The sequence below is a fragment of the Eptesicus fuscus genome, chromosome 6 (assembly GCF_027574615.1).
Source record: "Eptesicus fuscus isolate TK198812 chromosome 6, DD_ASM_mEF_20220401, whole genome shotgun sequence".
Classification (NCBI taxonomy): Eukaryota; Metazoa; Chordata; class Mammalia; order Chiroptera; family Vespertilionidae; genus Eptesicus; species Eptesicus fuscus.
In genome coordinates this window covers 6610634-6633416 of record NC_072478.1, presented here as the reverse complement: position 1 = coordinate 6633416, position 22783 = coordinate 6610634, and the positions used below count along the sequence as shown (strand labels likewise).

Here is a 22783-nt window from a genome sequence, read left to right as displayed (position 1 = left end):
TCGGCTCAGAAACACAGGCTTCGGAGCCCTGTTGGGGAGGGGCACCTGCTTCAGGGGGTGACTGTGAAGACTAAGGAACTAACAGGATGCAGACGGCGCTCCAGGCCGCAAGGGGGAGAGGCGGGGTGCTGCTCACCGCCCCACGCCGCACGGGACGGCCCCACCACAAAGAAGGACCTGGCTCAAATGTCCACAGTGCCAAGAGGGATTCTCCCTGTGTGACTCGGCGTCTCATAACCCTAAGACGGGAACTTACTATCTCCACTCTGAAGATGAGTAAACTGAGGCACGGAGAGAGGCCTGCTTGCAGAGAAGGAAAGATGAGTGAAAAGCCTACACCTCCCTCTCGGGAGATCAAATATACATCAGCAAGTCCCTCCGCGTACTAACGGAAGACACAACATATATTTAAATAGAAGTCTCCGGGTCTGAAGATGCTGTGCACAGTCCCAGGAGGATAAGAAGCTGACAGAGAACTTAAAAAGAGAGAAGGCTCTGAGCTTGAGACCTGGTGATAAACCAGGCCTGGCTGGCAGGCGGTTCTCAGGATTGGCATCGGTAACCTTACAAAGTCTGTCTCAGAACGCGGATGGGCGCGGGAGGCTGGGTGAAGAGCTCGGGAGATGTGGGAAGGCAGGGGACGGGCTTTTTAAACTCCCCGCCCCGCCCCCCTTTGACGAATATTTGCTCTTCTTAGGAAGTTCCTGTGGAAATCACAAGATCCCTTCCTCCACCCGGGGAAGAGGCTCAGTGTGGACTCTGTGCACTCTCGGGGTCCCCACTTCATCTTATCCCCTAGGTCACGACCCCTAACCCCGAGCCGGTGAAGGCCCTGACCTGGGGACGAAGACCACGTTGTGCAGGTAATCCTCAAACGTCTTCCTGAACGAGGACTCCTCCAGCTCCTTCAGGATCTGAGAGTCCGTCTTCGGGCAGGTGCAGCACTGGCCGGCCGCCTCGTCGTGCTCGCTCTGGTTGTGCTTCTGGGGACCTTCCAGCTCGGAGGGCGGGGACCAGGTCCGGGAGGGCAGCTTCAGCCCTGCAGAAGGCAGAGCAGGCGGGCTCACATCTCCGCACACGCGTGCGCGCGCACACACACACGCACGCACACGCACACGCACACACACAGCAAAGGGGACCCGCTCAGAGCGGCTGGGCACACAGGACACAGCTCAGGGCTGGGGTCTCAGTTCAAGTTCTACCGTGAAAAGTCAGACCTTTCTCGGGGGGTCAGCCCGTGCCAGCTGAGAAGATGCATGTCCACATGTTCCAGACACTGTCCGATCCCCAGGGGACTGGATACTGTAAGATAACCAGGCCTGTCCCTGCCCCCATGAAACTTCTAGTACACAGAGGCTTCAGTGAAGGGTAGACATACACAATAAACTAACAAATAAACCCGCCATGGCTCAGATGGCAGCCTCAAAAGAGAGGTGTCGGGGGGTGGTCTCAGAGACAGTGCTGAGAACTCCTGAATGAAGTACAGAACGAGCCATGCACATATCTCGGTGTAAAGCAGCTCAGACTGAGCACAAAGCACTTGCAAAGGCCCCAAAGTAGGAATTTCCTTGGCATGGCAAAAGACACCAAGGACACAACGTAGCGCGAAGATGAGGTACAGAGACTGGTGGGAGGTAGGATTAGAAAAGAACAGGGGAGCCAAGTCCGCATTGAATGAATGAAGGAAGGAAGGAATCAATCAATCAGCTGCATAACTAGATAGGCCAGAGGGCAGAGCAGAATTCTACCAGGAGTTCTGAGGGGTGTGGCTTAGAGACCCGATGATTACACTAAGCCATCGAATTGTACGGCACAAATAAAAGAATCTACAGCTCATTCAGGAATCCAGGAGTGGGCTGGAGCAGTGGCTCTCACCCCTGGACACTGGGCAAGGTCAGGAGTCATTTCTGGTTGTCAGGACTGGTGGTGGTGGTGGGGGGGGTCCGGGGGGGGGGCGGGGAGACCTGGCATCTAGAGGGCAGAGGGCAGGGACGTCCTAGAAAGCACAGGACAGCCCACCCTAGAGAATTAACTGGCCCTAAATGTCAACACTGCCGAGGTAGAGAAGCCCTGGACTAAAGACACGAGGGAAGACTGGGAAGAAAACTTTAAAATAAGCTTAGAAAAGGGAATGAAAAAAACAAAACCACCTCTCATCGGAGCAGTCTTAATGATACAAAGCTCTTTTCTGTGCCTTGACCCCCGAGGTCCAGTCGCACAGCCGCCCTCTGGTACAACCTTGAGAATGCACACTACTCCTTACGGGCAAAATTCAGGACAGCCCCTTCCAGTCCCCTTTCCTGCCACCAGCCCTCCCTGCTGCGAGTGTCCGCTGAGCGAAGGAAGCTCCATCCCTCCTCCCGCTTCAACGCATCCCGCAGACCACGAGCTCTAAGCACCTTTCTGTGAACGGTGCGTGTCCACTCGGAAGCCCAAGTGCTCACACAGCTCTAAACCGGCAGGGGCTCTAAAAATGCTTCTTACGTTTATTAACAGACATGGACCAACCTGGCTGGGTCACTGTTAGAGGGCCAGTCATGGCGCTATGGGCAGAAAAGAACTGGATTTCCTCAGTGATGGGGGTGGGGGAGGGTTCCTGAGAGTTTTCTGGAGGGGAAGGGACTTTTGATCAGGTGCAGGCCGACACCTGCTCCCTTTCCAGCACGCACGCATGACACGTGGTGTCCCATGGTTTCCTGCGACTGTGAAGCATCATGACACACCTAGGACAGTCCGATGCACAGAGATGGAGTGTAGAGGGTGGGAGCCAGGGGCTGGGGGAGGGACCTGAGGAGTTCGTGTTTATGGAGACAGTGTCAGTTGGGGAAGGAGAGACAGTTCTGGAGATGGAGGGTGGTGACGGCTGCTCAACAGTGTGAATGCAGGTAACGCCACTGAACTGACACGTAACATGGTTAAGAGAGTACATTTTACGTTATATGTATTTTACCACAATAACAAGCCACACAGTTGGTAAGACTGTACTGTATAATTTAAATATGCTAAGAGAGTTAACGCATGTTCTAGATGTTCTCACCGAAAAGGAAAAAAATCACTGTGTGAGGTGATGGATGTTAACTAAGCAGATGGAAGGAGTCCTTTCACAATGTGTGTGTGTGTATATATATCAAATCAATACAAGGTACACTTTAAATATCATACAATTTAATTGTCAATGATACCTCAAAAAGCTAAAAAAAAACAACCCTACTATTGGTACTAATAGGAAGCCACTACTGGTTATGGCTAGTATATTTATTTATATTGTGTTAGTAAGTTTATATATTTGTGCTTGCATTGGGTTTTTAAAATTATGATAAAATACACATAACATAAAACTTCCCATCTTACTCATTTTTAAGAGTAGAGGTCAGGGGCATTAAGTACATTCACATTATCACGTAATCATCGCCAGCCTCCATCTCCAGAACTTTCTCACCTTCCCCAACTGAAACTCTGTTTCCATTAAACACGAAGCCCCTCCCTCCCCTCCGGCTCCCCCGGCCCCTGACTCCTGCACCTCCTTTGTCTCAACGGGTCTGACTCCTCTAGGGACCTCCTAGGAGTGGAATCGTACACTATCTGTCCTTAGAGAGTTCCTTTTAATTATATAAACGTTGGGATCATTAGAAATCAAACCCCGTTTAAATAGTCACACTGTAATGATATATTTAGACTTCCAGAATAAAAAGTAAAATAAATAAAATAATTAAAGTTGTTGCTCTTTAAAAAAAAAAAAAAAAAAAGGAGAGCCTTGACTGCCCTGCTGCCGGGTTCAGCTGCTCGAACGAACGCAGGGCCAACAGCCCGCAGCTGAGCCCTCGGCTGCTCGCTCTCGAATATCAGTCGAGGAGATGAATAACGTTGGCAACCCTTGGCTCAGGCAGGGCATGAGGTCACAGGCATACATATAGCCGTGACCCTACCGCCGGGACAGCTCCCGGAGGTCACCTGGCCCTTTGCCCCTTCTCCCGAAAAGAAGGCCGCTGGTGGCAAGCTCAGTGACGGGCCCGCTGCCCCTAGCAGGTCGGAGGTCCAGCGAACAGCCTACCAAGAGCGCCTGGCCTCAGCCACGCCTCACCAGCAGCCCAAGGTCAAAAGCTGAGGATATCACTATCCCCCCAAAATCTAAAGAAAAATAAAATGCACACAAAAACCAATTAAAGAAAAACAGGACCTGTTTCTCCAGTTTGATAGGGTCTTCTAAAACCCGTTCTAAAAATAACCTTAAACTAATTTATACAAACTGGTTTGAGGCTTCAAATACTTTTTTCTGTAGATAGATGGAAGCCCATTAAATAAATAAGATTAAAAACTAAAAAAAAAAAACACACCAAAATCATCAGTATAAATGTCTAACAGAAAGTACAGGAGGGAATAGATCGTTGCTCCTGCCGTCTCGGGTCTTTCAAACATAAGGGTCTAACGTTAAGGGCCAAAATCTTTCCCTGACTTTGTCAACCACCTCTCGGCACGCTCAGCTGCTTGGAGTCCAGCAGGGAAGTCTCCTGTGGGGAACAGCCGCTTCCCCATTGGGACAGGGTGTGGGGAGGATGAGGAAGAGGAGAAGAAGACGGGGGAAGGAGGAGAAAATTCCAGAGGGAAATGGTGCCAAGACATGGGGAATACCTGGTTTCCACAGGAGACTTCAGAGTGTGTACTTATGTTGTGACGTTTAGAAATGTGTACGTGTGTTTCTGTATGAGGAACAGAGTGTGTGTGCAAGTCTGCTCTTGTGCACACACTGGGAAGTGGAAGAGGAGAGAGATTTCCCTGGACGTGGAAGAGAGTGGATCAGATGCGTGTGCAACCCACCGCTCCTGCACTCGGCCTGCACTCACCTTTGAGGCAATAATCCAACTCATACAGCTCGCTGTCTTCCGCCTGCCTCTCCCAGAAAACCAGGTAGTGTGTGATGTTGCCGTTGGGGTCAGAGGGAGGCTTCCACTTCAGGATAATCTGGGATGAAGAGTTAGAAACCGAGATGGGATCCAAGGGGACGGAAGGATCTGGAAAGGCGAAAGGAAAGAGGTCCACGGTGAGGAGGGTGCGAGCTGTTGGCTGGGTGTGGGGGGAACCACAGGCTAGATGGACCATGAAGGTGTTTGCTGCAGTGCCATTTAACATCAGAGAAAACTGGAGACGTGTGGATTGCTCACCAGGACAGGAGGTACATAACCACAGTCCATCGCTACCACCGATCATGCACATCATGTGAGCACTCATCCATCCATTAACGCAGTGAACACGAACTTCCGACGTCGTCGTCATATGAAAGGCAAGACACCTGACTCCCCCGCAAATTCCTAAGTCACGTAATATACTTACTGGTGGCATCTGTCTGGATATAGATGATATCGCTCTTGGCCCCATACGTGCGACGTTCATCAGAAAAGGTGACCAAGGTCTTCACGAAGATGGCGTACTGAGTCCAGGGCTTGAGACCCCGCATCAGCCACCCAGGATGCTTCTGTGACTTAGCGTCATTGGACCTCATAGGCGGGTCAATGTCCACCACCGTCCAGCTGTTGGATCCACACGCATCCTGCCCATCAAACTCCGTCACATTCCGATAAGGGCTTTCAAGGTGAAAGAGAAGACGGTTACCATTTTCAATGATCACTCTGAGGACCACAGAGATGCAGCCAGGGGAAATTACACCCTAAAGGGTTGCATCCTCTTTACCAACAACCTTATGCACAAGGAAAAATGACACAGAAACAGCCTAAGAGAAAGGAGCCACCTCCCCTGATTTCTCAATAGTAATAATTCTACATAATAAAGAGGTAATATACAAATTGGCTGTCACTCCAACACACAAGATGGCCACCCCCATGTGGACACAAGATGGCCGCCACAAGATGGCCAGCAGGGGAGGGCAATTAGGGGTGACCGGGCCAGCAGGGGAGGGCAGTTGGGGGCAACCAGGCCAGCAGGGGAGGGCAGTTAGGGGCAATCGGGCCGTCAGGGGAGCAGTTAGGTGTCGATCAGGCTGGCAGGCAGAAGTGGTTAGGGGCAATCAGGCAGGCAGGCAGGTGAGCGGTTGGGAGCCAGCAGTCCTGGATTGTGAGAGGGACATTCCTCGAGGTGTCCCAGATTGGAGAGGGTGCAGGCTGGGCTGAGGGACACCCCGCCCCCCCGTGCATGATTTTTGTGCACCGGACCTCTAGTAGCTACACTAATAAAAGAGAAATATGCAAATTGACCATCACTTCACAACGCCCACCAGCCAATCAGAAGCGAGTATGCAAATTAACCCCACAAAGATGGTGGTGGCCCTGCCCCCCCAGCCGCTCTGGACCCCTGGGCAGCATGCATGCAGGCGTGGGACGCCTGCTATGAAGGGGAGGGCAGGGGGCAGAGCGAGTTACAGGAGCAGCACTCCGGCTGGAGCGAAGACGGAAGGCAGTGGCCAGAGCGAAGGCCTGGGTCCTGGGTGCTAGAGGAAAACTGGTGCCAGCAGTCAGGGGAAGGAAGGCCTATTGCACAAACCTTTGTGCAACAGGCCTCTATTTTAATAATAGTGATAAATAATATTTAATATTTTATTTATTTAATATAACTAGAGGCCTAGTGCATGAAATTTGTGCAGGGGGGGTGTCCCTCAGCCCAGCCTGCACCCTCTCCAATCTGGGACCCCTCGGAGGATGTCCGACTGCCATCCCTCTCACAAGCTGGGACTGCTGGCTCCCAACCACTCTCCTGCCTGATTGCCCCTAATGGCTTCTGCCTGGCAACCTGATCACCTCCTAACCACTCCCCTGCCAGGCTGATCAGCGTCTAATTGCTCCCCTGCTGGCCTGATTGCCCCCTACTGCCCTCCCCTGCTGGCTTGGTCACCCCTAACTGTCCTCTCCTACCAGCCCAGTCACCCCCAACTGCCCTCCTTTGCTGGCCCAGTCGCCCCTAACTGCCCTCCCCTGAAGGCCTACTCACCCCTAACTGCCCTCCCCTGCAGGCCTGGTCACCCCCAAATGCCCTTCCCTGCAGACCTAGTTGCCTCCAACTGCCCTCCCTCCCCTGCTGGCCTGGTTGCCCCAAACTGCCCTCCCCTGCTGGCCTGGTTGCCCCTAACTGCCTTCAGCTGCTGGCTTGATCACCCACAACTGCCCTCCCCTGCCGGCCATCTTGTGACCACATGGGGGTGCCCACCTTGTGTGATGGCTTGATGGTCAATTTGCATATTACCTCTTTATTATATAGGATTACATGATGTACTATATTTAACTTTATTATATAGTATGTGTAATATTATGTAATTATAATAATTATATTAAATGTTTGATAACATTTAATAAGTAATATTGTTTCCTGATACCAAATGTAATAATGATACTATCAGCAGTTACTTCATAAGATTACATAAAAGAATGTATGCAACTTTTCAGCTCACAAGATTATGCCACATAATCTTGAAAAATGAAGCTAGTATTGATATTAACACTATCACCACTTCCACTATCTTCTTTTAAAATTTCAGCACAGTTATATACTCGAAATTAGGTGTTGTTTACTGCAGACAGAATTTCAATTTGGGAAGATACAAAATTCTTGAGATGGATGGTTGACATCACCACAAATGTACACAATGCCACTGAGCTGGATGCTTCAAATTAGTTTAAATGGTCAATATTACGTTATGTACTTTTCCCGCATTCCCCCCCCCCCACTTCAATCTCTATATATAAAAGCCTAATATGCAAATTGTCCCCTTGGGAGTTTGATAGCTTGCTATGACATGTGCTGACCACCAGGGGGTAGCGCAGAATGAAGGAAGGCCCTGGCCGGCAGCAGGAAGGCCCCGATTGGCCCTGATCACCGGCCAGGTCTAGGGACCCTACCCATGCACGATTTTGTGCACCGGGCCTCTATTGGTTTTAATAAAGGTCAAATGCTTACAATTCAACAACACCATGTAAAGACTGTCCTTCATTACCCACCCAGTCTGTTCTCCCACCATGCCTCACTTTCCTCCTTTTTACCTTTGTCACTTCTTCAAATGTGACCCCCCTCAAGTTCTTGCAGTTGCTACTCCCCTGGCCCTTCCCTCATATTTCAGTCCATCCCCACTGCCCGAGGGAAGCCCTTCATGACCCATGTGTCAAGTCAATTGTCCATGATCCTGTCCTTCGAAGCACTGTAACAATTCTCATTTTATTGAATTTATTGGGGTGACATTGGTTAATAAAGTTATATAGGTTTCAGATTTACAGCTCTATAATACATTACCTATATATTCTACTGTGTATTGACCACCCCAAGTCAAGTCTCCTTCCATCACCATTTATTCCCAATTTACCCTCTTCAACCTCTCTCCAACCCCTTTCCCTCTGGTAATCACAACACTGATGACTGTGTCTCTGACTTTTTGGGGTTTTGCTTAATCCCTTCAATGTTTCCACCCATTTCCCCAACCCTCTGACAGCTGTCAACCTTTCCTCTGCATCTGTGAGTCTATTTCTATTTTGCCTGTTCATTTATTTCCTTCATTAGATTCCACATACAAGTGAAATCAATCATATGGTACTTGCTTTTCTCTGAGGGGCTTATTTCCCTTAGCATAATACTCTCCGAGGCCATCCATGATGGACCATTCTGACAGGTCTAAGGTGTTATTTCCTGTGGTCTTAATTTGCATTTCTCTGATGAGCATTTTTTCATATATCTATTTGCCATCTGTATGTCCTCTTTGGAGAGGTGTCTATTCAGGTCCCTTGCCATTCCTAATTGAATTGCTCTTTGGTGTTAAGTTCCATGAACTCTTTATAAATTTTGGATATTAACCCCTTATTAGATGTATCACTAATGAATATGTTCTCCCATTCCTTGGGCTATCTTTTCCTTTTGTCGGTTTGCTTTTCTGTGATGTAGTACCTTTTGTTTACTTTTTCTTTTCTTTCCCTTATCTGAGGAAATATATCAGAAAAAAATATTGCTACAAGAATAGTCGTAGCTTTTAAGACCTGTGTTTTCTTCTAGGATTTTTATGCTTTTGTGACTTACATTTTAAAGTCTTTAAACCATTTGAGTTTATTCTCATATATGGTGTAAGAAGATGGTCTAGTTTTATTTTTTTTTAAGTATCTGCCCAATTTTCCCAAAACCATTTACAGAAGACTATCTTTACCCCATTTATAGATGATCTTTACCTCACCTCCTCTGCAAAATATTCAGATCAAAAAGGCATAAATTTTTATTTCTGAGCTCTCTATTCTATTCCATTAACCTAAATGTCTGTTGTTATGCCAATACCATGATGTTTTGATTACTATAGCCTTGTAGTATAGTTTGATATAAGGTAATTTGATGCCTCCAAATTTGTTCTTCTTTCTGAAGATTGCTGTAGCTATTTGGGGTCTTTTGTGGTTCCATTTAATTTTTGGAATATTTGTTCTAGTTCTATGAAATACAACATTGGTATCTTGACAGGAATTGCTATACACTGTTTTGCATAGTATGGACATTTTGACAATGTTTATTCTTCCTACCCCTGAGCACAGGATATGCTTCAGTTTATTTGTACCTTCTTTGATTTTTTAGTAGTGTCTTATAACTTTCCAAGTACAGATCTACTACATATGTGGTTAAATTTATTCCTAGGTATCTTATTTTTCTTGATGCAATTATAAGTGGGATTGTTTACTTAGCTTCCATTTCTGATAGTTCAATATCGGTATACAAAATTTTAACTCATTTTTGGATATTTTGTACCTTCTACTTTACTGAATTCATTTATCAGTTCTAGTAGTTTTTGGTGGAATATTTAGAGTTCTCCACATACAGTATCATGTCATTTGAAAATAATGAGTTTTACTTCTTGCTTTCCAATTTAGATGTCTTTTAATTTCCTCTTCTTGTCTGACTGCCATGGATAGGACTTTTAGTACTATTATCAAATAAGAGTGGTAAAAGTGGACATCCCTGTCTTGTGACGTTGGCTATGGCCTTTATAATGTTGTAGTATGTTCCATCTATCCCTACTTTGCTTAGAGTTTTCATCATAAATGGATGCTAGATTTTATCAAATGCTTTTCCTGCATTTATTGATATGATCATGTGATTTATATCTTTCCTTTTGTTTCTGTAGTTATCACATTTATTCATTTGTGTTTATACTGTAGCAAACTTATATATCTGAAATAAATACCACCCAAGCATGGTATATGATCTTTTTAATGTATAGCTGGATTTGGTTTGCTAATATTTTGTTGGTGATTTTAGAATCCATGTTCATCGGGGATATTGGGCTATACTTTTCTTTGTAGAGTCTTTATCTGGTTTTAAAATTAAGATACTGTGACCTCATAAAACGAGCTTGGGAGACTTTCTCTTGAATTTTTTCAAATAGTTTGAGAAGGATAGGTGTTAGTTCTTATTTGAATGTTTGGTAAAATTCTCATGTGAAGCCATCTGAGCCAGGACTTTTGTTTGTTGGGAGGTTTTTTAGTACTACTTTAATTTCATAGTTCCAACCTGTCTATTCTGATTTTCTGATTCAGACTGATTTAGTATTGGAAGATTGTATGTTTCTAGGAATTTATTCATTTCATCCACACTGTCCAATTTTGTTGGCATATAGTTGTTTGTAATATTTTCTTACAACCCTTTGTATTTCTGTGCTGTCAGCTATTACTTCTCCTTTTTTCATTTCTGATTATATTTACTAGTATTTGGGTCTTCTATCTTTTTTCCTTGATGAGTCTGGTTAAAGGTTTGTCAATCTTGTTTATCTTTTCAAGGAAAAATACCTTGTTTCATGGATCTTTTATATTATTTTTTAGACTCCATTTTGTTTATTTCTGCTCTCATCTTTATTATTTCCTTTCTTCTTCTCTGGGCTCTGCTGATATTCCTTGTCTAGTTCCTTTAAGTGTAAGGTAAGGCTATTTGAGATTTTACTTGTTTCTTGAGTAGGCCAGAAATGCTATCAATTTCCCATTTAGACCTGTTTGTACTGTGTCCCAAAATTTTGGGTTGTTGTGTGTTTTTTCATTAGTTTCAATGTATCTTTTGATTTCTTCCTTAATCTAAATGTTAACTCATTCATTGTTTAGTAACTTATTATTTAGCCTCCATGTCTTTATGTGTTTTCCATATTTTTTCCTTGTGATTTCTAGTTTCATGCTATTATGGTCAGAGAAAATGCTTGACATTATTCCAATCTTCTTAAACTTATTGAGACTTGTTTTGTGTCCTAACAGGTGGTCTATCCTAGAAAATGTTCCATGTGCACTTGAATGTATATTCTTTAGCTTTGGGGTGAAATGCTCTGCAGGTATCAATTAAATCCATCTGATCTAGTGTGCCATTTAAGGCCATTGTTTCCTTAAGTTTCTGTCTGGAACTTCTATCCACTGTAGTCAATTGGGTGTTAAAAACCCCTACCATGACTATATTATTGTCAACCTCTCCCTTTATATGTCCATCAAGATTTGCTTAATATATTTACAAGGTCCTAGGTTGGGTACAAAATTTTTACAGGGGTTATATCTTCTTGTTAGATTGCTTCGTTTATCATTACGTAACATCCTTCTTTACCTTTATTCTAGTCTTTGTTTTAAAGTCTATTTTGTCAGATATAGTATTGCTACCCAGCTTTTTTCTTTTCTTTTTTCATTTCCATTTGCATGAAATACCTTTTTCCATCCCTTTATTTTTAGTCTATGCGTATTTTTCACTCTGAGGTGGGTCTCTGTAGACATCATATGTATGGGTGCTTTTTTCCTACCCAGTCATCTACCCTGTCTTTTGATTGGAGCATTGGAGCAATTTATACTTAAAGTGATTATTGATAGGTATGTATTTATTGTCATTTTTATTCTTTATGCTTATGTTTCTCTGTTATTTCTTCTTCTTCTCCTCCCCCCACCTTCTTCTAGAACAGTGGTCGCCAACCTTTCAGACCTCATGACCACCAGTGGTCCACGGACCACCAGTTGGTGACCACTGCCCCAAAGGTTTCCTTAACCAGCAGTCGCCAACCTTTCAGACCTCACAGACCACCAGTTGGCGACCACTGTTCTAGAAGATCCTTTAACATTTCCTATAATACAGGTTTTGTGGAAATTAAGTCCTTCAGTTTTTTCTTCCTGGGAAGCTCTTTATTTCTCCTTCAGTTTTAACCCTTTGCACTTGCTTGCTTTTTTCTCGATTCCTTTATTCTACTCGGGATTTAATTTTTTAAATACCCCAGATTTTACAAAGCGCGGCAGTAGAATAAAAAACTGGAGTTTATTTTCATACAAACTTATTTATTTGGATTTTTTTATATTTCAAATTATTGATACATTCAATACAATTCGACATACGAGCTGCTACCGATGCTAACCGTGTTGAGTCACACTCGACATCCGAATGCAAAAGGTTAAATGATAGCCTTGCTCTGTATAGCAGTCTTGGTTGTACTTGATTCCTGCTTTTCATCATTTTGAATATTTCATGCCAATCTTCTAATCTGAAATGTTTCTGTTGAGAAATCAACTGACAGTCTTATGGGAGCTCTGTTGTAGGTAACTGTTTTTCAGTTGCTGCTTTTAAGATTATCTCTTTGGTTTTAACCTCTGCCATTTTAATTATGATATGACTTGATGTGGGCCTCTTTGTGTTAATTTTGTTTGGGACTCTCTGTACTTCTTGAACTTGTGTGTCTTTTTCCTTTACTAGGTTAGGGAATTTTTCTGTCATTTCTTCAAATAGGTTTTCAATCCCTTGCTCTCTCTATTCTCCTTCTGGTACCATTATGATGTGGATGTTGGTAGGCTTCTTACTGTCCCAAAGGTACCTTAAACTATTCACACTTTTTAAAATTCTTTTTTCCATTTTGCCACTCTGTGTTTTCTGCTACCTTGTCCACCAAATCGCTTTTGATCCCCTACTTCAACCTAATGTTTATTCCTTCTAGTATATTCTTCATTTTGGATATTGTATTCTTCATTTCTGACCAGATCTTTTTAATGGTTTCTATATTCCTTTGCTCTTATAATTCTCACTAAGTTCCTTGAGCATCCTTATAACTATTCTTTGGAACTCTGTATGTCATCAATTGCTTGCCTCTACTTCATTTAGCTCTTGTTCTGAAGATTTCTCCTGTTCTTTCATTTGGGGCTTGTTTCTTTGTCTTCCCAGTTTAGCTGCCTCTTTCTCTTGTTTCTATGTAGTAGGCAGATCTGCTATGACTCTTGGTCTTGGTAGGGTGGACTTACGCAGTATATGTCCTGCAGGACTGCAATGTGCAGTCTCCTTGATCACCTGATCTGGGTGTTGCAGGAATGACTCTTGTAAGGGTTATGTGGGCCCTTCTCTTATAATGAGTCTTGACTGCTATTGGCCCGTTCATAGGTGGGGTCAGTCCTCAGGCTGGCTGACTGTGAGGATCAATCCCAACCACAGTGTATAAGCTTTGTGCAGGTGCTGACTACACAGAGCTAAATTCTCCTCTGCAGGGTCTGGTGCCTGCCAAGATCTTCCTTTGGATATGCAATTTGTGAAGCTCTGATGTTGTCTAAAGCTGGCCGTGGGTGTGCTGGTTCTGGGGCCTCTTAGGAGGAACTCTGGCACAGTCCAATGTCAGATGCTGCCTTTGACTATCCCTGGGCAACCTGTTTGAAGCTTCAAAGTGATCTACAGTTGTGGTTGCCTCTGCTGGACCCGGCTGTGTGTGCACAGGTAGAAACAAGCTGTGCACTATGGCTGGCTTTTACAAGTTCCAGGCCCAGGAAAAGGTCCACAAAAGTCCCAATGCACCCTGAGATCCACCTCTGCCTGTCAGGCTCAACCACTGAAAGAGCCTCTGGCAGTACTCCGGTTGGACAAGGCAGGTGCAGTCGCCAGGCAGGGGTGGCTGGTGTTCGCCAGACTGATACAGGTTCAAACTCGGTGCCAATGCTGGGTCTGAGGCCACTCGGCAAATGTCCCAGGGTATAGAAAGTCGACCTGCCACCCACTGGGTGCTCACACACATTTGTGATGAGGCGTGGTCAAGGGAGTCATCAGAGTAAGGCCAGCAGAGTATATCAGGTCCAAAAAGAGCAAGATTTGGCCCTGTGAAGGGAGGGCTTTGTACCAGTCGAGCATGTAAAGAAAAATGGTCTCACTACTAAAGCTACACAACTCAGTCTGTCCCAGAATCTGTCCAATCACAGCGGAAGGATAGGTCTAGTGGACCTCCCATGAGGAGGAGCTGTGAGTCAGGCTTGGGGGAAGGTGGTGCGAGTGGCCCTCACTGCAAGGCCACGCAACTCAATCTGTCCTGGACTCTGCCCACCAGGAGTCAGGAGGGTGGGGCTAGTGGATCTCCCCTGCAGGGGAGGTGCCTCCAGTCAGGTTCACCAGAAAGTGGGTGGAATGGCCTCCACTCCAAAGCCACACAACTCAGTCACTAAAAGCCACTGAGTTTGCCTGGACTTCTACACCCAAGCCCAGGCAGCTGACTCAGCAGGACCCATGGTACACAGGGCGGGACAACAGGGAGTCCAGAGGGTGGTCTTATTGCATTCTCCCAGGCTAATACCATATGGAAGGGAATGCTCTCCCCAAGAAAGATGGCATCTGTGGTGTGGGAGATGGACTCAGCATAGGAATCCTGGCAGCTGTCCCTTCATCTCTCTCTCTCCAGAGCTACAAACCCCAGTCTCTCCTTAGGAGATTCTAACCTGCTCCACCCTCTTTCCACTGGAGCACAGGGTGAGTGGCTGAGAACAAGATTTTGTGCATTGGGCTTTTAAGAGTGTGCCTGTGTCTCCCCTGGCAGACAGATTTACTGCTGACTTTCACAGCCATATGTTATATGGGCACCCCTTCCCAAGCTCTAATGCTCTGGCCTGGAGAGCCCAGATTGGGGTTGAGACCCCATGCTTTTCAGGGGAGACGTTAGCAGCTGAGATATCCCTCCGAAATTTCAGCCACTGCCCATGGGAGAAGGACCAGTCCTTTTTGTGTCTCTGCCCTTCCTACCAGTCTTGATGTGGCTTCTTCTAAAAATCCTTGGTTTTAAGACTTTTCTTCAGCTAGTCTCCAGTTGATTATTGAGGCTGATTGCTCTATATTTTAGTCGTAATTCTAGTTTTTAGTCCTGGGAAGAGGTAAATGTAACATCCACCTACTCCACTGCCATCTTAGATTTCCCTCCCACAACTTTTTAAATGATGGAGAAATACAAAATAGGTAAAAAATAAAAATTTAAAAAACTATTGAGTACACTGAGTGACCTTTCGCTGAAGAAATCTGGTGAGATCTACACATAAAGGGCAAAATAAAATAATTGCTCTAAGAGATTGGCCAATCTGGACCCCAAATGACACCTATCTGCTTCCATTTCTGGCTTTTCCACAAGTTTATTCCACAAGTGGGAGGAAGACATAGAGCAGCCTCAGAGGGGAACAATGAGCACACATGCAATACCCACAACTCTTTACTTTATACTCACGCCTCTTTGTAGAAGAGCATGAACCCCAGGAGGTCTCGGAAGTCAGGGGGCCAGTACGGCTCCCATTTCAGCAAGATCTTGTCAAAAGATGTCCGAATGTAAGAAAATTTAAGTAATTCATTTTCACCTAGAAAATTAAAAAAAAAAAGCACACAAAAACAAACCCAACAAACAGTATCAGTATTTTATCATTTATTTCAGCACAAAGCAGTGATCCTACACTCCCAAGAATGTCCATGAAAAGGAGATGAAAAGGAGGTGTCAACCTGCTGTTCCAGGGACAGGTCTTGCTCCCACATGTGTCTCCCAGAATGTGAGGGCAAGAACTGGTCATGGCAGTTGGCCCATACTGCCAGCCAATTACCTGGCCAGAGGCTCCACTGAAAAATAGCAGTTGGCACCAATGTGAGAAGAAAATTGGACAATAGGTAAGAGTCCTGACACAATTTCGACATGCACATGGATTTTTAAGCCTGACATGTCAGAAGATGTAACTCTAGTGCCAATGAGCACATGCCAAGTGAGGTTAGATCATTATACCTTGGACAGACAATTTCTTGACTCTCCAGTATCTTGGAAAGAGTAATTTCCTTTGCTTGGAATGCAAGTCTTCCCATAAGCTCCACCCAACCTCACTCTTCCTCCTCAGAATTCCCACAGTGTGGACCACATTCTGCTGTAAAGCATCAACTCTGCATGACAGTATTACGGAAGCCCTGGAAGCTCAATGCTCAAATACTCCTTCCAGAGAGAACCTATCACAGGAGTGCAGTCAGCTGACCGTCTCCAGCTGTAGCAACTGCAGGGCCTGTAGTAACATTTGATCCAAGGCCATATATAAGGAGGTATTATTCATTCATTCATTCATTCATTCATTCAGTGCTTACGCAACTTCTCCCAGTATCAGGCACTGTATCTGGTACAGAGACAACACCTGTCCTCAGTATTTCGGAAAGCCTATCACACACAGAGTTGTGTAAGCTCACAGGGGAGGCAGTGCTAATCCCTGGGGGCCAGTGTGGTAGGAAAAGGGAAGGGAAGCCACACTATCTGGTCCATAGGCTGGAAGTACCGGGCCGTCACCACTTACAGGATGCCTGGTCCCCGTTAGTCTTCAAGGCAATGTCGGTCCTCTCCTGGCGACCCTTGGTTCCTGAAATTTCTTCCATCTTGTGAATTTCCGACAAGCAGAGTTTGGGATTATAGTGGAAGAAGAGTTTCCCCTGAGTTATGGTGAGGTTGTGTTTGCTCCAGTCCCATAGCTGCCTTAGGTTCTGGTTGTCCAAGGCATAGAAAGAGTAGTTCCTATGGAAACACACACACCTAGTCATTCATCGGCTTGTAATCTCCAACTGCAAGGCGGTGGGGCCATGGCTGGAGTTGATCTTGCCCAGCAGTACATACCCAGCCCTAACCATTTGCTTGGCACGTACTTAGTAAGTATAAAATGGGGGGTGGGAGGGCCAAGGGAATTTGAGGACGCGTTCATGGCCAGGAAGGTAACTGAACTCCATCCTGTGGGGAGGAGAGTAAGACTACAGTGGATGGAGATGTGGGTTTCACGGAGGGGAAAGACTGAACAGACAAAGGCACCTGGGCTGGGCCCAAGGAAGAGCGAAGTAGCCTGCTCTGCCCGAGAGGTGACAGGAAGCAAGACTGGAGAGCTGCAGTGGTCAAACCCTCTAGTGTCCTGGGTACCAAACCAAGACTAAGACCATGTGACCTTACTGGGTCGGCAGAGGGCAGCCACTGAAGGTTTTATAACAACTCAGTAACTTGATCAGACCTGTGCCCATGGGCCACCTGCACATAATAAATGGGAGAACGAAAGCATTAGGCCTGTGCTGTACAATACAGAAGACATTAGCCACCTCTGGCTACTGAGCGCCTGAAATGTGGCCATTCTGAACTGTACTGGAAGCAAAACACAGATATTGAAGACTTAGCATGCCAAATAGAAGAGTATGAAAGATCTCCTTTATAATATTTTATATTGGCTCCAAGTTGAAATGGCATTTTAGATGTAATGGGTTAAGTAAAACACGTTGTTAAAATTCATTTCAACTATTTCTTTTTAAAATGTGGCTACTAGAACACTTGAAGTCACATGTGACTTGCATTATATTTCCGTCGGACAGCACTGGTCTAGTTCTAGGATGCCCAGCTTAGGATCATTGGAATAATCCAAATCAAGTCTGAACTTCAACAAAAAAGCAGTTGTATGGCAGAAAAATCAACAGGGGCTGGTGAGTGATTCAAGAACGCAGTCTAACCAATTCCATGGATTGGTTTCTTGAAGCCATTCACATCCCCCTCTTCCTTTGCCTTCCTCTACGATACAGACTGGAAAAGGTAAATATCCACTTTCCCACTCCCTTGCAGCTAGAAGCAGCCACATGACTTAATTCTGGCCAAGGAGATATAAACAGAATTCAATGTTGGGGGTGAGAATGTGGGAGATTGCAGACAATATTTTGAAAGAGACATTCTCAATTGTCATATATCTTTGTCCCTTTCCCATTTCCCTGTCAGTTCTACAGATGTAAGGCAGCCATTCTGTGACCATGGTCACACAAAGATGGAAAAAGCCTGGGTCCTATCCTTGATGACATTGTTGGATGGCCTTCCTCAGATTTCTTGTTCATAAGTCTATCTCAATCTGCATGAAACAGGGCTGGTCTGGATTTCTATTATTTTACTAACTGAAATGGGGTCAGCGCAAACTCAAGGGTAGGGAATCCAAGAAATAAGGAAGAAAATCCAAGAGGCCAGCAGAATATCTTGAGGAGGTGGAATCCTATAGGCCAGAGGAGGTAAGATTTCATTAAGGAACAGGTGGAATCAGTATGAATGGGACCAGGATGTGAGAAGGCGCTGGAGGCAGCAATGGAAGGGTCCTGGTCAGGCTTGCACACCAGCTCACAGTGAAGCCCAGATGCCAGACGCCATTTCATTGCAGCTAGCGCCCTGGGAGGGCACGACTAGGCTGTACCCCTGTGACTTCCGAGAATGACTGTAGAATGGGCACCACTTTCCTTGGCTGGGTCTTCAGACATGTTCCAACACACATTGCTCTCTCTCAAGGTTCTCCAGGCACTTTCTCCTAGTAGGTGTTTTTCTGGCTTTAAAAATCCCTAAGTTACAGTAGAGTGACTATGGTTAGCAACACTGTATTGAATATTTGAAAGCTGCCAAGAGAACAGATCTTAAAGGTTCTCATCACAAAGAAAAACTCTTCTTTGTAGCTATGTATGGTGATGGATGTGAAATAGACTTATTGTGGTGATCATTTCAGAATATACACAAATACCGAATCATTATGGTGTATACCTGAAACTAATGTATACGTCACGAAGTGTTTCTATTCCCCCAGTTTTACTGAGACATAACTGACATCGAACATCAGTTTTAAGTGTACATTATAATAATGTGACATTTATATGTTGCAAAATGATTATCACACTAAGTTTAGTTAACATCCATCCCCTCACATAGTTAAGAAATACTTTTTTTCTTGCGATGAGAACTTCTGATATCCACTCTCGCAGCATCTTTCAAATATATACCACAGTATTGTTAACTGCAGTCGCTATGCTGGTACCTTAGATACCCAGGACTTATAACTGGAAGTTCGTACCTTTTGACCATCTTCTTCCATTTTGCCCATCCTCCCTGCACATCCCCAGCCCTGCCTCTGGCACCCACCAATCTGTTCTCTGTAGCTATGATCTTGGGTTGTTGTTGTTTTTGTTTTTGTTTTTTAAAGATTCTACATATAAGTGAGATCATGCAGTATCTATCTTTCTCTGTCTGCCTTACTTCGCTTAGCATAATGCCCTCTAGGTCCATCCCTGTTGTCACAAATGGCGGCATCTTATTCTTTTTTATGAATAATACAACTGAATAATACTCCCCGTATATACAAATGCACATACCACATTTTCTTTACCTATTCATCTGCAGATAGAAACTCAGGTTGTTTCCATGTCTTGGCAAAAACCCCTAACTTTTTATAACTCACACACTTCCTAGTTAGTGCTCAGGCCGTAGACATGGAATCAGGTCCACATACCCAATTTCCAAGGTATTCCCCTGAATCAGGCGTAACTTCCGGAAGAAGGAGAGCGACACCAGCGCGTAGGAACGGCGGATCTTCAGAAACCCTGAAATCTCTTCAATGAGGCCGAGGTTGGCCTCCAGCTCAGCTGCCAGGTTGTCTAAGGAAAAGAGAAAATACCCAGTGAGTTTTACAGAAATCTTTTAATCTTCCTCTAATTTCCCATAGTGAGGAGTGAAATTACAAGCTGAAGATGACTTTGACATATCCTGCTCAAAATGAGTCACACTTAATTAAAATACGATCCAAAGTCCTTACTACGGGGTCAGCAAATCCCTAAGTTAGTGACTGCTGCTTTTTCTTCATCTCCTACCTTGCTCCCTGATCCCGGGGCCTCCGCACCGGCCCCTCAGCAGACCAGGCACACGCTGCCTCAGGACTTCGCCTGGCTGCCTCTTTGCCCAGAACGTCTCTCTCCCATCTATTAGCTTGGTTCGCTCTATTACCAACTCAAAGCGTGGCTCCTCTGACCAGAAACTCGTCTCAATTAGCAACCTCTTATTCCGCTTCAGAGGTTTGCAAACTCCAGTCCGCTGGCCAAACCCAGTCTGCTTTGTAAATAAAGTTTTATTGGCACAGAGCCACACCCATTTGTTCACATGTTCTCTACAAGGGCAGAGTTGAGGAATTGTAACAGACACCCTCTGGCCTGCCAAGCTGAATGAATTTATCACATGGCGCTTTATAAGAAAAGGGTACCCATCCCACCCCCTCCATGGCCACACGGTGCTTTCCTTCATAGTGGGACCACTGCCTGAGTTCCCATCGTAAGGTGATCTGCTTATTTGCAAGATGCGTCATGCACAGACTTTGCCTTGTTCACTGAATATTCCGCAAATGTCTGCTGAACACATAAGCAAAGGAATGCCTTTTTGCCTGTGACCGTATTTCTGGAAACACAGTCCTCAGACCTGCAATAGGGAATGTCGCCGTTGGTTAAAAATGCAAATTCCTGATGTCCCGGCTACGAATGTGGGAAATGAGAATCTCGGCAGGGAGAGTGGGACCAGAGGAGCGATGAACTACAGGTCCGGTAACAAATGGCGGGGGCTCCACTGCCTGGGGAACCACTCAAGACAGTCCTCCAATCGCCGAGGAAGCAGGAAGCAAAGTCTAGACCATTTTCCCTCTCCGCTTCCAGGGACCCCGGACCCCAGCGGGACCCCCCCGCACTCACTGCCCCCACGAATGTTGATGATGAGGCTCCCGTTGATGACGGTGCATCCTCGAAGCTCCTGGGCAGATGTCACTGAGTCGATGGTCTTCTTACCTTCCAGGATGTGACAGACCTTGGGACAGGGGCCCAGGCACGGAGCGCACATCAAGCTGAGTAAAAAGCGAAGAAAGAGGGGTCAGGGTACACAGGACCCGCTCCACACGGCAGACGCACGTTGCACAGGGTCCCCAGTGACGCCCACAGCACTGCTAACGTCTGAGGCCCAGGGCGCTCCATTGGGAGGGCTGTCCTGAGCATCGAGGGTGTTAGCAGCACCCCTCAGCTTCTCCCACTGATCCCCAATAGCACTCCCACCCAGAGACTGAAAGCCAAACGTGTCTCCAGACATTGTCCCCAGAAGGAAGAGGCCACAGGGCCCCGGTAGAAGCCACTCCCTGCAGCGGCAGGCTTACGCCCTTCCCTGCGGCAGCAGGTCCCCAGCATTACCAGGGGACCAACGCTTCTTCCCCCACACGGCAGGGCTCCTGCTGCACTCCAGACCGAGAGGACTCACTGAACCCCACGGACACAGGCTCTCCGTCTACCCTGTGGAGACAGGACTCACTTTTACCCCGAATGGACGGGCTCCTGGGGTCACCAGACCTCACCCTACCAGCACCCTTAACAACAAAGCTGTGACCCTAAGTGCATGTAGTGTATGCCGCGCACTGAGCTTTGATTGCTGAGGCACCACTTCGGGGACATCCATCTGGAATGAACACAAGGCCAGCCTCTGGCACAGCGAGCCGTAAACCACCAGCGAGGGCATCAGCTCCTCCCACCCGTGAAGGCCCTTCTGGCAGAAAGCCCCGGGCGACCCAGACACCTGACTACTTGGGTGACCCTGCTTCCCCCTTCCTGCACCCTAATTCCTGGTCTTATGCTTTAAATTGGACAATAAAGAGAGAACCAGGAAACGGCAGATGCTTCACCCTCAGACTTATTACAGGCAGAGCCCAGGTCCCACCCCCTCGCTCTTTCCCTCTGCCACCCCAGGACCTAGTTCTGTGGCCCTGGGCCGTACCAGGTCCCCACCAGGACCTGTGAGTTAACAAGCCTGTTCCTCAGAGTTCCCTCGTGGTTTCATTTTGAAGTGTGTCCTGTGATCACAGTAAGAACCATGAGAGCCAGTCAAGCCATCAGCAGGGGCCCCGGTGGGGGAATGTCTATGGAGCTCCCTCCAAGGAATGGGTGTGCAGTGCGCCTTCCTAAAGGAGGGGGTACCATCAGTAGGCTCGGGACCCACAAAGTGTGACAGCTTTGTTTTAGTTCTGTGAGCTGTTACAGCCAATAACTGAACCCAAAGGGTTTGTGGGAGCCCCCAGATTCATAGCCAATCGATGGATCAGAAGTGTGGGTGGCCTAAGCACCCCAAAGTGTGGCTGCTGTCAGAAGCGAGGGCAGTCCTGTGGAGAACAGAGTCTTCATCCCGTGGTTCGGTACTGACTCCAGGAGGCTCGTGTCCAATGGCAGAGCGCGCACCGTGGCGCCAGCACAGCTGCGGTGCACGCGGAATTGTGACCAAACAATTCTTTTGTTCTTTTGTTGGTCCTACAACTACTCACTGAGCACTGTGACAGGTGACACTCTAAGCTGGAGATCCACGAACTGCAGCCGCATGCCACACCCACGGCCACCTGTTTTTCAAAGAACGTTCTAGACAACCACACCCACCGGTTTATGGACCCTCCGTGGCTATCCTCACGCCCGCATGTCCGAGTAGCTGCAGCAGAGGCCATAAGGCCTTCAGACTAACAATATTTACACTCTGGCCCCCGCCGATGCCGGCTCCAGGGCACAGGCACACGAGGAACAAAACAACCGACTCTCCCTGGGGACGTTGTCAATGGCCACGCGTGCTGCTCGGCCTTCCCATCACGCGGGGTCTGTGTCCTCCTCCGGTGAATCGGGGCGTGGCCAGATGGACTGCTCCGGCCGATGGGGCATTAGCAAATGCGGTGTCAGTAGAGGCTTGAAAAGCACTCGCACACCGGAGCATGCCCTTCCTGGCTGCCCGGACGGGAAC

At 46.5% G+C, this 22783-nt stretch overlaps 1 protein-coding gene across 3 annotated transcripts in view; it reads right to left on the bottom strand.

The window, feature by feature from the left end:
• INSR (insulin receptor) overlaps window positions 1-22783 on the bottom strand; it is a 153956-nt gene that overhangs the window by 38796 nt on the left and 92377 nt on the right. For all 3 annotated transcript variants that reach the window (XM_008151402.3, XM_008151403.3, XM_028160454.2), the window contains exons 4-10: window positions 20719-20867; window positions 19497-19641; window positions 16515-16729; window positions 15425-15551; window positions 5329-5579; window positions 4842-5009; window positions 838-1039 (exon numbers count right to left, since the gene is read on the bottom strand). In XM_008151402.3, the coding sequence (XP_008149624.2) occupies window positions 838-1039; window positions 4842-5009; window positions 5329-5579; window positions 15425-15551; window positions 16515-16729; window positions 19497-19641; window positions 20719-20867 (1257 nt within the window). The remainder of the gene's footprint in view (window positions 1-837; window positions 1040-4841; window positions 5010-5328; window positions 5580-15424; window positions 15552-16514; window positions 16730-19496; window positions 19642-20718; window positions 20868-22783) is intronic.